Source organism: Corvus brachyrhynchos, unplaced genomic scaffold (genome assembly GCF_000691975.1).
Source record: "Corvus brachyrhynchos isolate BGI_N302 unplaced genomic scaffold, ASM69197v1 scaffold94, whole genome shotgun sequence".
Classification (NCBI taxonomy): domain Eukaryota; kingdom Metazoa; phylum Chordata; class Aves; order Passeriformes; family Corvidae; genus Corvus; species Corvus brachyrhynchos.
In genome coordinates, this window is record NW_008238330.1 from 10,002,059 (window position 1) to 10,016,794 (window position 14,736).

The 14,736-nt window shown below is 37.7% G+C and overlaps 1 protein-coding gene across 8 annotated transcripts in view; it reads right to left on the reverse strand.

Annotated features, from left to right (window-relative positions):
* MYRIP (myosin VIIA and Rab interacting protein) overlaps nucleotides 1–9,057 on the reverse strand; it is a 195,657-nt gene extending 186,600 nt beyond the window's left edge. For all 8 annotated transcript variants that reach the window (XM_017734510.1, XM_017734507.1, XM_017734504.1 and 5 more), the window contains exon 1: nucleotides 8,908–9,057. In XM_017734510.1, coding sequence (XP_017589999.1) covers nucleotides 8,908–9,017 — 110 coding nt within the window. In that variant the 5' untranslated portion in view covers nucleotides 9,018–9,057. The remainder of the gene's footprint in view (nucleotides 1–8,907) is intronic.
* Between the last annotated feature and the right edge of the window lie 5,679 nt (nucleotides 9,058–14,736).

Below are 14,736 nucleotides of genomic sequence, written 5' to 3' on the forward strand. Positions count from 1 at the left end.
TGAAAATGTTCACCAATTTCATTTAGAAAACTTCATGCTGAAAATTTTGGCATTTTTGAAACAGAGATCAGCAATCTCTAACACACACCTCAAACCAGTCAGCTCCATTCCTCACAGAAGTTGACTGGTAGTCCTTGGAACTTGCCATAATCACATAAGTACTTATAAAGTATAAATACTCATAAACACTAAAAATTGACCTCCCCTTAAGCTACAACTTGTTTTGCAACAACTCACTTTGGAGTGAGGTATAACAGTGAAGAACCTGGCACAAGTAATTTATAAAGCAGCTGTCTTTCCATGAACCTCTCAAGACACAGGTTCCTGGACTCAGGACAGATTTCTAAGAACCATATCCCATTTAGTAGCTTATTCCTCTGGCACATCTGTAAGTAGGAAGCTGCACAAGACAAGAGTGCTAGAGAACCTGAAGGATGAGGTGTTACGTGAACACAAACCCACCAAAGCCATTTATTAACATTCACCTCTGCTGATTCAATAGGCTGAGGCAGATCTCGTGACATACTCCCTAAGCTTTGGCATAGTGAATAAAACACTCAAGTTGCTCTAATACAGCAGCCTTACCTCCCCAAAGTGCTCCTTCCACACACAGAATATTTATTTGTCATGCAGACTCCAAGATGCTTTCGGTTGTTCATATGCTTTAGAAAGGAAGTATTAGGAAGTATTCAAAATGCACCTTTTTATAATCAAAAGCATGGACAGTGGGATACAGCTCCATAGTCAGCTGCTCAGTTGCAAGGGCAACTCAACTTCACAGCAGCCAATTTTCACTCTGTCACCTTCCTGTGCTGTTTCTTACAGCTGTTCTTGGTTTTACTCCCAGTTGGGGGCACAGAAACTGGCCACAAAAAATGACCAGATAAATTTCATTGTCTATGGAGAACACAGAGCATGGAAATGCTTGACGCAAGCAAAGCAAAGACTATCCCTTGATTCACCAACAATACTTGAAATAAAAACATCAACAAATCCAACTTCAAGTCAATACTAATTTCCTTAAATGTCCTATCTCTGAAATATTACAATACTTCTTAAGAATAATTACAACTTTGTAGGTAAAAGCAGAAGTCTTTTCCTTTCACAGCCATTAGTTTTTCTTAAAGGTGTACTTTTGCACTTCGGTAATGCATGTTTCTGAAAAAAAGGATTACAAGCCAAATTTTAGATCTAAATGAAAAGTCATAGCTCAGATTGATAATGAGCTAACTTCATAATGATGAGCAGTATTTCTTATTTTCTTGAGAACCAAAGCTGAGTATAGTGAAGATAGGAAGCCCTGCAGCTTCAGTCAGATCCATCCAGATTGGTGCAGAAAAGGGCAGGCCGATGGCATGTTGCTATAGTAACTTAACAGCAAAACCATTCCCTTCTGTCATAAAAAAACTCCAAACCAAAAATCAACCCACATTTTAAATACAACACTTCTTCCAAAACTGTAACACTTGTCACTACTTACAAGTTAGTGAACATTATATGGAGTATCCCTGTTCTCTAAACTCTAATACAAAGAATAAATCCTGAATAAAAGACATTATGCAGCCATTCTTCTCATGTTTATTTATATGTTCTGCCATAACTTGAAAGTACCAATTGCACTGCTATAATAACAGCAAACAGAGAATCCAACACTTAGGTAGACTAAACTGTAAAGACAGGAGTTCATATGCAAGAGAACATCCCTTTCCCACACTGCAGGGCCAGTTAGGTGAGAGAAGATTACTGCTACAAGTCACATTTAACAGCTCAGACTCTTCATACACGAGACATCGGAGATTAAATATTGATTTTACGTTATAGCTATTCATTATTGCTAGGAACACTCATTCCTTTTAGCTAAATTGTAGCCAATAATTTGATTAGTCATAACCCACAATGAAGACCAAATTACACAAAAAAAGCCTGCAATAAGTTTTATAACATCTCCACAACATCATGCTGCTTCCTTTAAAGACTTACCCACAGTTTATGCAAGCTTGGCACACTGAATGTGGGATGCACTTCAGGTACATCTCCCGTGGCCTGTCCAATATTAGAAATGTGAGCTGGAGACATTTCTTTCTAAACAAGTTTCTCTAATATCCCGTAAAATTAGGCATTTTCTTTTGCACCTTTTCATAAGCATGAAGAAACATGAGAGATGATGCTTGGTTCACCAGCATTTCCTCTCAGTTGTAACTGCATTCGTAAACACATCTTGAAAAAGCCAAAACTCACATCTGGAATTGCCTATATTCAAATACTTGGCAGGAAGAACTTGTTGAGAAGTTCCATCTGTGCTTCTCCTACAGCATCTTCATGCCATTCAGATGGCAAGAACAGTCATAGTGGGTTCCCATGATAGTCACAAGCATGTACTAGCAAGATGCGCAGAACTTGTTTTAGAGGCAACTAAGCGTAAGTTGCTCTTTGGAAGTACCCTGGCATTTTTTCCTCCATTAGGCAGAATAAAAACCGGGCCCAAATCTATAACTTAAAACAGATGAAAGTTCTTTGCTTCAAAGGCCAGATTCTTTCCAGTGCCCTGATTTCTCTCTTGTAAAGCATGAACTAGATCCTACTGTCCTGTCAGCCGCAATCACTTTCTCCACTTACAGGTGAGGCAGGGATCAATGTCAGAGTCAGCAGAACCTACACACTCACCATCTCTGCACCAGGACCCTGTTGTGTCAGAGCAGGGAGTTTTGGGCAAACCACAGAAAGGACTCAAAATGTTGCTGCACAGCACATGAGGTAAGACCTTGCATCATTGCTGAGACACCTCTTTCCTGGTCTGACCCCAAACACAGCATTATTCCATAGCAAGCAGCACACTTGGATCAATATTTCCTGAAATTAGAAGCAAGTAACAGTTTCTAAATGCATTTTAATGTGCCTCCTTACTGACTGCAACAAAAACAACCACCAGCTATCTGACTTTCATGCAGAATTCATCCAAGTAGCCATTTTTTGATAAGCAACCTATCCTGACCTGAGAACACCACTAAGGGATATCTGTTAAAATATTAAACACAGCTGTTGAGAGAGGGCTACACAGTAACAGTGTAAGTCATCTAGTACACACATGCAGTTACTGACAACTCTTAATCCTGACAGTCTGTGTGAGACAGAAAACAGGTTTGCATCTTGGAACCTTATGTAATAAAATTGGTGATAAGCTATAAAAAAAAGATGTCTTGCTCTTAATCTTGTTAATAAACCCTTACTTCCAGGAAACAGCTGTAGTGCCCTACCCCTACATATGTTTTAATCTTGTTTTATAAGTCAAAGCACTAGTAAAAGAATGTATTTAGATGCAGCTATGATTCTGATGAATCACTCCTTGCACCCAAAAATAATTTTAGATATATGAGTGCTAAACTCTTGACAGCTCAGCAGAACCTTGCACTGGAGAAGTGTGCAGCTGTGTTAACACGAGAATCACAAAGAGCAACTTTCTCAGAGGAGTAAACTGCTGTAAGACCTTTTATCACAGGGAGAGAACATGTCTGTCAGGACAGCCCCTAAAGATGTGCTAGCCACTCTCCTCAGCACAGAGTGGCCTTCCTTTCAAGCCTCATGGGCAGAAGCAGGGATATGAAGTGGTATTTCACAGCCTCCTTCTCTGGATCCCTTGGGGAGTTAATGAGCAGGCACAGGAAGCAGAACAGTGACTACCTGCTCAAAAACAAAAAAAAAAAAGAAAAGGTCAGAGTAATGGGCTTCCCCCACACTGTTCATCAGAGTGAAGGGCAGGAAGGCTGACCTTATGAAATCACTTCAAGCAATAAGGTATTGATCAGAAGTTCATCTGCTGGAACTCTGATGCTTGACACAATGAGACCAATCTCCTGTTCCTTCCTGACTAGGAAAATAGCTACAAAATGGCTTTGTGGGGAGGTGAGGAGGAGAAGGAAGACAGGGGTTTTTCTTGCTTGGCTTTTATTTGGTTTAAGGTATTTGATACAAGCCTGCCACAGGAAGGACAAACAAGAACTGATATGTAGAATCAACAGATAGCTACCCAAATGTCTGTCCTGGCATTTTGCCAGTTTGATATGACTCACACTGACAATATTTTGATTAGCCAGCTTTGGAAGGAGTTCAGTATTTTATCCACTACAAGACCCATGACACATACTGTAAAAACACTGAAATCTACTGTAGTCTGACAAGAAACTGTCAAACTGGTTTCTGAATTTTGTCAGGTATGAGAACTTGTTTCTTCAGAAGTCTCTTCACAGGCCTACTCATTCTACAATGGGATATGCTGCAAAAGGAGCAAAAAGAAGACAGTAGGCAAAAGCAATTTAAACCCTTTCATAATATTCTACACAAGGCTCTAGTCTAATCCCTTACCCATTCTTTGGCTAAAAAGGTAATTAGAACAACCAGAGTAGAGAGGGCCTGCCAGTGAGCACAGGCACCTCATTTTTTTCTGCAAATAAAACACTTCTGGAAAACTGATAATGAATTGCTGCGTTTGTCTTTACTACACCTGAAAATGTGACTGTATGAATACAGGTAGCAAAGCTGATATTCAGCAACCTAGCTAGGAAAGACACAATACCAAGCAAGACAATGTGATGTTTCTTCCTGTCAGGAACAGTCATTCTCAATACTTTCCTTGTGCTGTTCCAGCAAACCCCACATAAGTATATTAATTGTTAATGTGTTATGATCACATATCCATGTGGCACCAGAAGGTCAGTAGTTTTCCTTTGTAAATACGTTTTCTCAGCAGTGGTGATTAACAGCAGTGGTTTAAACAAAAGAGAATCACATTGCCTGCAAAGAAGCATTTTTCATCCCTGCCCAACGCAAGTTTTTAAGGTTTACCACCAGAATACCACCATGCAAATGGCTGATCCAGCAGTCACTATGGTGATGGAAACTTTTCTTAGCCAATGATTACAGAAGGACAGCTTAAGTCACTCCAACCATGGCCTCCAAAGTAAAGTAGCTGCTGACAGGCAAAGCATCTGCTCTTCTTGCAGCTGATCAGCACTGAGCCCTTTCTATGCCTGAACCCTTCTGCCCTTATAATTTTCCTCCCTTTGCAGTGATTCTGAATGTTAAATTCAGAATCAGACCAGCCCTTTTTTAACCTGTCCACATGGCTAAAACATAACAGATCAGGAACATCCACCACAACAAGATGATCCATCAATTATTTTCTGTGAAATTATAATTTCACTTATTTAAAACACCTTGATTTCTCAGCATTCCTGACCTACAAGAAATGGATACACATGTTTATAAATACAGTAGTAATTGTAAAAAAAAAAAAGCCAAAGGAGGACTTGATTTTGCCCACAGTGGAGGAGAATAAACAGTGGTACATTTAGTCTTGAGAACTAAATAAGCAGGCAACAAATAAAAGACAGCAAACACTTTTACACACCTGTTTATGTATAAAGGCCTACCTCACAAACACACATTTGGCCTTGGAAGCTCTTATTATCTCTCCTCTGTCATTTCTTTAGAAAAAAAAAATTTAATAAAGAGTACACAATCCCTCCCAAACTGCACATATGACAAAGATGTTATACACAGCAAAATATTAGCTGTTTAACCCTCAACCCAGCCCTATCTTCCCCACTGCTGACATTCTGCAGCTGCATGCAGTCTGAAATTCAAGATTAATAAATCTGTACATGAGGAAACAAATCATCAGCATGTCCAGACAACTTCCTCAAAAAGCTACCTATGATTTCTTAGTGTCCCAGGAGCCCAGAGACAGCCTGCAGAGCTTCAGTGGCAGAAGGGATGTACACAAGGTTGTCCTGAGCACACACACCAAGAAACTCAAACCAATCACCTTCCTAGTTATGCCAGATCTGCCTGGTTTGTCTGCTTCAATCGATTCACAGTAAACTCAGCCCATCTATTTACAAGTTGTTGTTATAATTTTAGCCACAATGGCTCTGGGTGACTATGCTAACACTGAAGTAAATAAAAACATAACACTACTGCCAAAGAACAAAACGAACATGTAATCAAAATAGAAAGACAATGGGTGAAAAAGTGACAAAGAACAGCAAATCTTATTAATCTCATATCAGGCTGAAAGCCTTAGTAAAATAAGAAGCTAAACCAATATGAAGCAGTAAGGCATAATAAAGCAACCACTCTGCTGCCTAAACGTGTACACATTTTTATCTTACTGTTATCTTACTGGTTGTAGCCAACTAATTTTTTTTTTCACAAAATGTACAAGAGCAACCTGTCTGATAACAGTAGGAGATAAAAGTTCTGAGGAAGACTTAAATTAGAGAACCACTGCAAAAAAAACCTCACTGCAGAGAAATTCAAAACAGCTTTGCAGGAGAAAATGCAGATCATCAGTATGGTTTCTCCATACAATATGTCATTTTGTTTACAGAATATGGAAAAATAAATTAACATGTAAAACCAGCAATATTATAAAAAACATTGGACTGTTAGCTCTAAAACGGTTGTCATTTTACTTTATCACCTTAAAAACATTTATTAGAAGTAAAGATAAGCTTCACTTCTTGCTAGTTAATTGTTCAGCTGCCACTAGCAAAGGAAAATTGAAGTTATCAACCACTCACAGTTTTTTTAGCTTTCATTATTTTCCTGATACAGGGGAAATCGATCCTATATTCCCTTAAGTAATTCTTGATCTTTAGAAAAAATTGTTGTCAATGGGAATAATACAGAGAGAGATATGTGAAAGAGCTACTTAAATCTTGGTGGGGAAAAGCACCAAAAAATAAAACTATCTATGATATCAAGAATTATATAGAAATCCTATTTTAAGAAAAGTATCACATGCAAAAGCTTCAACAGTTCCATTTAAAGTCTAATGCTACTACCTCAAATTAATTACGGGAAGGAAAAAAAGAAACACAAAACCATACCTTCAGATATAGCTTGGTTTTGAATTTGTTAAAAGAAGTCTAGAAGTCTAACATGTGCCAGGTTTTTTATCTTAGAAAAGATTACAAAGCCTTACAGGGTTTCACTTCTAAAGTGAAACTATACTGTAAACTTTGCCAGTTGATAACATTCTAAACACAAACACAATAGAGCCCAGAAGATCAAAGCAGATCTAATCTCTTTTCTTACAAGCTGAAAAATCTATCTATAGCAAGATCATATAATTTTCTTATATATTTTCAATCACATAGTAAGACAAAAAAATGTGTTGCAAACCAAGCAACCAAAACCAACCGAAGTAGCTTGATTTAAAAAAGGGGAAAAAAAAAAAAAAAAAAAAAAAAAGTCATAGCTTTTAAGTTAGAAGTAAGCCTTGAACTTCACTGGCAATTTTTAGTGTCATTAAAACTACTTAAATTCATATCTTAAATATCAGCTGAATTTCAGAACTTTTACTTTGTCAGTACAGCTCATTATTTGCAGCACTTTAACATACTTTAATACTTGCAAAAGGCATAACTTTGAAAGAAGAAAAAAGTCATAAATACTTGAAATACATACTCACATACAAGCTGAGTTGCATCCATGTGTTTCTCCTACCCTTCCAGTGTTTTAGCTGTCTTCTCACACCAGCTTTCTACTTGTGATCATTCAATTAAGTCTCATGAAAAACTTCAGTAGCAAAATGGCAAAACACAAACGCCAGCAAAAATTTTATCTATCCAGGCTTTCTGGCCAGTTTTCCGTGTGCCTGTCTTCCATCCCTCCCCCTCCTCCTGCCACTATGGATCTATTGCATGGAACAGGCAAGAAGCCCCAGCACTTCCTAACCGCGGTATGCTTGCTCCAGTAAGATACAACCAGTCACAGTATAAAAAGACAGAGAAAGCTCACGCACTACCCCTCCTTAAAGTGTTTCCAGAATCTCTTGGCTGTGTTGTGAAAAATCACCAAAGTAATCAGAACAACTCATGGTACAACAAACAGTCAGAAAACCAAACAAACCTCTGTGTGCCATCCTCATCCAGTTTTTCTCCCTGCAGCAAGCTTGCACTCCCAACCCAAGAAAGAACTCACACAGCATGTCAAAATTGAATTAGGCCTATGCTGCAAGACACATTTTGTGCTCCTAATGTTCCAGGTGAGACAGGATTCCTCTCAGCTTCAATTGCACATAGTATATATGCCTAGTTTTCTGTTGATTTCAGTCATCTTCCTGCTCTGTTGACTTCAGTTTGATACTAAACAAAAGAGATGATGCCTGAGATACGAGTAGCACAGCAAGAGAATGTGCATTTGCCAACCATAGATAGAGAGCATTCTAGATAAAAAATAATGATGTGTTCAAAGAAGGTAATAAAAAAACCAGGCATAATAATTCAAGGAAACATTGTTGAAACTAGAAAGAAAAATATTGCATCTACCAATTCAGGTCTCTATCCGTAGTCCCCTTGTCACCGAATTTCCTCAGCTACCTTGCCAACAGGTTCCAACTGTTTTCTTCTGGATTATTTCTGTTTGTGATCATTTTGTACACAGACTACTGAAAGCAAAGTTAACTCAATACAATGGATAACATATCCCTTTAACTGTTTCAGGGGAAAGAGATGGGTTGAATTTCTCCACTTTGAGATGTTTGCATGCAGACAAAGTTTCTGAGTGAAAAAAAAAAAGGAACTGACTACAGCAGGCAAAAAATTCCCTTAAGATAAACTTTTGATTTTGCTACATCAAACACTACTTAGCCTCTACCCAGGATATATACACAGGTGATTTAGAGACCACTGCTGTGGTATAATCTAGGATAGACTAAATGCAAAAATTAATTACTACTCAATAATTGAATTCATGTGAAGGAGTTTGAATATTTCTTGCTTCTGTGACAGGAATGATTATTAATGCATAGAACACCACAAAAAAGCTGTGTTCTCTGGTTTCCTCCAAAGCCAGTTTGTAACAATCAAAATAGACCAGTATTTTTAATCCTGTTTTTATCCTTACCTCAGCCTTTCTTCTTCTTTCTTACGAAGGCTGAAATCTCGCTGAACCACCTGGAGCACATGCTCTGCTTCTTCATCAGTCAAGCCAGAAAGGTCCAGTTTTCTCCCCATTATACACTGGGTCCTGGATATGAACAACTATAAGGAATATCTGAAATCAGAAACAGAAAATAAAATAGAAAAATAAATTGAAAGCACTCATATTTTTCACAAGTGTGTTGAGATCACAAGCACATCTGCCCAACAAAAAGAAAGTTGATACCAAAAACATCAGAAAAGAAAACAATTTACTCTTTTGGGCTGAAAAAGACCTTTTACATTGAGTCCAACCATTACCCAGCACTGCCAAGTCCACCACTAAACCATGTCCCTAAGTGGCACACCTGCACATCTTTTAAACACCTCCAGGAATGGCAACTCAACCACTTCCCTAGACAGCCTGTTCCAATGCTTGACAACCCTTACAGTGAAGGAATTGCTCATAAAATCCAATCTAAACTTCCCTGGTACAACCTAAAGGGTTCATTTCAGAATTATTTTTCAGGTTCCATGCACTGAAAGCAATCACCTCCCACTTAAATGTAAATAGAAAAGATATATTTTTTGGGATGTAGATGGATGTTGAGGACAGACCTCAGTGTTGCTCTCAAAAACGAACATGTTTAAACTAAGTCGGGTCAAATCAGGTTTAGACATTTCTCAAGATTTTATGCCATGATTTTATAAAACTGTTTGCAGTGCGGTCCCTGTGACTGTGTATGAACAGAGAACATACTCTGCTGTAACACTCAAAAACTATTTTACACTGCCAACCAAGAAAACAGGAATTATTTTAAAACACCATTTAAAAAAGCATTAATTTCAAATGCATTTTCCAGAGTGACTGGAAAGATTTAGATGTCACTATCATCACTGTATCATTATTTCCCATATTTGGAGGAGAAAAAGTAGTAGTTAATATTATGGATGAATTGAATGTACAATAAGGTTTGAACTAGAGCTTGGTCCATTAAGTTTCACTAATGAAATTTGTTCTAATTTATTTTCTCATGGCTTTTACTCATTTAATTGAATTCTAGTAAATTCAGTTCTCAGTATTTACTTTTGTCATTTGATTTATGCAATTATTTGGGCAATCATGAGGAGTCCATCTCCGCATTGTGTTATGGTTTCAGAAGCATGAGACAGTTTCTGAACCTCTGCTATGAGCTCCCAGCAATGCATATAACCATGAACATGCTATAGTTCCTACACTATATAGAGGAGGCAACTCTTACTGCCTCTTCGTCCATGGTGAGTGGAGAGTGAATGAGGCTATGTAAAGCAACTAAGCTGGTTCTGGCCCAAAAAAAAACCACCTCTAAGGAACACTGCTATGGCATACAGTTAAGTGCACCAAGTACTATAGCAAGTAGAAGCATGGAAGAAAAAAGATCAGCTTTATTTTCTAAACATAACAATTCATTTGCTACTCACATAATGATGTGGCATGTGGTTGGTTGGGTTTTGTTTGGGTTTTTTGTTAGCTTGCTGGGGGTTTTTTTAATACAATATTTACCTTCCTACAATCATCTGATTACCACTCTTCAAACAAGAAAAACACACCCACACGGAAGGAGGGCCCTGCTTATTTTTTCTGTTTTGGTTAGGCTATCCATGAAATTTAGAAAACTCTTTGTTCAAGAAAACAACATTTCACCAAAACCAAGCAGATGGTAATACAAGCTTAGGTGAAATCAAAATCAAGATGACAAGATTCCTCCAACAAGACACATGCTTACCATACAGCAAAAAAAAAAAAAAAAAAAAAAAAAAAAAAGTCACAGTGTTCTGGCTTGACTCTGAATCTACCAAGGAAGATAACAACGCATATTTAATAATGGCTATAAAAATGTACTTTTAAAAAAAATTACACTGATTTGTGTACAAGAAAAGTGCCAGAGAAACTAAGGACTATATGTAGTCTTCATTAATCACATTTGCAAGACTAAGAATATATGTTAAAGATTGGCTAGAACACAGCGAGGAACAACTGGCAAGATTTTTTTTCAATGCCACACAGGTTCATAAATCTTCTCAAAATTTTCACCAGAATATTAAGATTTTCCTCTGTCCTTTCACCTACAGTCCTTGTACCAAAACCTCACTGAGCACTGGCAAGCAAAAGAAAAGGTAAAGAAGGGCTTGCTGAGGTTACACTCACATTGCAGCTCAAACACAGAGCATGAAGTGCCGTGGGACACATCCTTCCCTTCAGGCTTTGGGATATCTGCTCAGCTGTGGGATATCTGCTCAGCTCTTCCCACACAAAGCACTTGGGTGCAAAGGCGCCTCTGACTTTCTAAAAGCATGGAAGGGCTTAACTACAGGAAAGCCACATCCATGGGGAAGTAAGCAGGACTTGTCCAAGTAATTTTTTTCACACACACACACTGAAGGGGAAAATACAGGATACAACATAAAAGGAAATAAAACTTTTTTAAGCAATTCTTGATGCCAGTAGAGGCACCTTCATGCTAGGGCTACAATCTTCTGGGACACAAGATGATGAAGGTAACTGGAATTCCATCTTTGATCTCCTAGTATCTCGAGCATCAAGTTAACAACTGTAATTAACATTTTCATAATAAGTTCTCCCTTCAGGTCTTCATCAAAATCCTTTTGGAAATGGTGTAAAAATAAATAAACTTTTTTCACACATGCAAACTGGTCCATCAGTAAAGAAAATTACCCCTTGGATTCAGCTGCCACTGCTGATTGTGAGTGTGTATTAGAAGGGGGAAATTTACCCCTAAATTTGGGAATAAGTGGGCAGCCCCACCACCTCTGATTTTCTGAGGCTGGCAAAGACTTAATTTCAAGTATATATGCTTTAAAATCACAAGCACCTTTAACTTTTGATTTTCATGTGGTTTATTTCTCTATAGTATTCTCAGTCTGCATTCCAATATTACATTAACATCTAAGGAACTTCTGTGTTTCTTCCCAGGAAATAATTTTTCATCACATTACTAAATCACCTCTGATCTGGGAGTATCACAGCAGTTTATAAATATTTATAAACAATTCTCAAATGTCCTTTTTGTGGTAGATCCAGATTATGCATTTTGGAAATTCACAATGGCAAATCCTCTAGAGGAAATGTAACAAGTTACACTTAAAAAAAACCCCAACTAGACAACAAAATAGCTTCTCAGACTAAAATAACTTCCGGCTTCAGTTAAAATAACTTACATGAGGCTGTTCAGATTGTTGCCTTCATGAGTCATTCTTTGGTAAATCTCAAACTGAATACAAAATCGGTGATCTCACAGACTTTACAAGGAATAGTATCATTCCCTAGAAAACTTTTGCTCAACAAATTAAAACACTGCAACAGGAAAGCCTACGCTTACAAGAAACGATTGGGTATTGTTTGAGTAATACTCTAATCTTAGCACTCCTGACAGTCTATTTTAAAATCTAAAAACTTCCACATTGAAAACCTTTCTTGAATTAAACCTTAAGAACAAAACCAAACCCAAACAAAAAGAAAAATAAGCAAATTAAATGCTTTTCAAGAACTGAACGCAATGCTTGTGAATTTTAACATGGACAAGGGCATCAACACAAGAAAAAAGGGCAAGTAGTGCATTTCCTAGTCACCCACATGACAGCTAAGCTGTTTGGACTTGGAGTCTCAGCAGATGATTAGCATTACTGGGAGGGTGGAGAGAAAAAAAAAAGTTTTGTGGGCTAAGTGCCAACTAACATTTAAGACAGATTCTCTGCTTAACAAAGAACCACATTATAAAGCTAATTATGCAAGTGGTCACCCTGAATATTGTACAACACAGACCTCTTAGTTTTATGCAGTAGCAAAACAATCAGCACTAGTGAGGCTGCATCTAGAATCCTGTGTCCAGTTTGGGCTTCCCCAGAACAAGAAATATACTTAAGGCCACAGTGATGGTTAAGGGACTGGAGCAACTTTCACAGGCAGTGATGCTGGAGGTACTGGCACTGCTCACCCTGGAGAAGAGAAGGCTTTGGGGATATCTGTGTACACCAGTGTGTATCTGGAAGAGAGCTCCCCAAACAAGAATATCCTAAAATCCTTTCCATTTCTGAGCACATTTGTAATCAAGATGTCACCGGTTTCCACAACACAGTGTAAGTTTTGCTTTAAAATGCTGCTTATGTGCGTTGATGGAATGTGGTAACTGAGGAACCAAGACCACAAACTCCTTCAACCCAGTTCTTTGCAACTGAAATATTTCATACAGAGTATCTTTCCCCCACATGGTCTCGGCTTTAGAGCAACCAAACTTTTCACCAGAGTTTTTCTATTCTGTTCTGCTACTCTACCATGTCTATATTTTCTAGGTAGAAAATCAAGAAGATGAAACCTACGAGTAATTAGATCTTCGATTCTGTCACCAGCAAGCTCATCTTTTCTTCCTTCAGCAGTCTTTCAGAACCCAAATAATACTGCTCAATCGTTCTTGTCATTCTTTCCAGAACTCTTTCAGCACTACAAGAAATTCCTTGTATAATCTTACTGGTGAACATTTTTCTCTTTTAAATCATACAACAAGACAGTCACGTCTCTAAGCCAAAGAGGAAGACAAGCACTTTGTCCTCAACACAGCTCCTTCACCACCCCTCATATTTTAAAAAGTTTTGTTTACTGAACTGTCCAAAAGAAGTTGCCCACATGAGGTCATTATGCTTATTTTTTTATGCAGATGTCACAACATTTAGCATATAAATTACATAATGTCACACACTTTATTTGACAAATATAAGGTGACAAAAATAGGGTCTGAATAGTGCTTTGAGTTACGTCAACACACTTGAACAAAACAGACTTTAGCTAAAACCCAACACTTAAAAAACATCACTGTCTAAATTAATTTCTACTCCAGCTAGCACATCATTAAGTCTAAAACGAGGCATAATTAATATTGGCCACAAATTTCTTAATCTTTTTTAAACTTCAAGAATGTCCAGAAGCTGCACAAAAACCACTGGGTATTCCTCTCTCTACACTAGAAATGAACAAATGTCTCAAAGTAAGAAGAGGGAAAATCTACTCATCAGAAATATAAAAAGCCACCCCTTTGACTGAAAAACTAAATACAGCTCACCTGACTTCAATATGGGACTTGTATCTCATGTATCACATTTTAAATGAGATGTAAGACAAAGATCTGAAAGAGGATGTTATTCTTTGTACCCACACTGATTTTAACTGTGTTTTACTGCACATATTTCCTAGTCTATAACCAAAGCAAAAAAAAAAAAAAAATCTTCCTTTCAGCCTTGACTAATTTTATGTGAGATTTGCAAAAAGCAAGGCCAACAGCTGGCAAGCTTCTGAGCAAAGTTACATTTGTTCCACTGGGGAGGGTAAGGGGTAAAGCAGCAGGTTTTAAAAAAAACCATGAAGATCATTCAGTTCCTTCTGGGAGAAATGTTCCTTATTAATGCAAGTTATCACAATAATTATATGTACATTTGTCTAAAAGAGTGCTGGAATATACTATAATGGGTGAAATTGTAAACCTCACAGGTCAAAGGCTAGTACTGCATGGTTTTAAATTTTAATCTATTTAGGAACATGAGTTTCACACTCTTCTTGCTTCTATATTTTATGTTATTTTAAGTACTGAATATGAAACAGCAGAATGTCCTGGTGACAGCTGGGATAGAGTTCATTTTCTTCTTAGTAGCTGGTACAGCGCTGTGGGGTTAAACCATGACACAGAATTAAAAATCTCACTGAAGTCACATTCCATTCAAGAAAGAACGGCAACTCTCATCTAAGGATAGCACTCTCCCAAAGGCA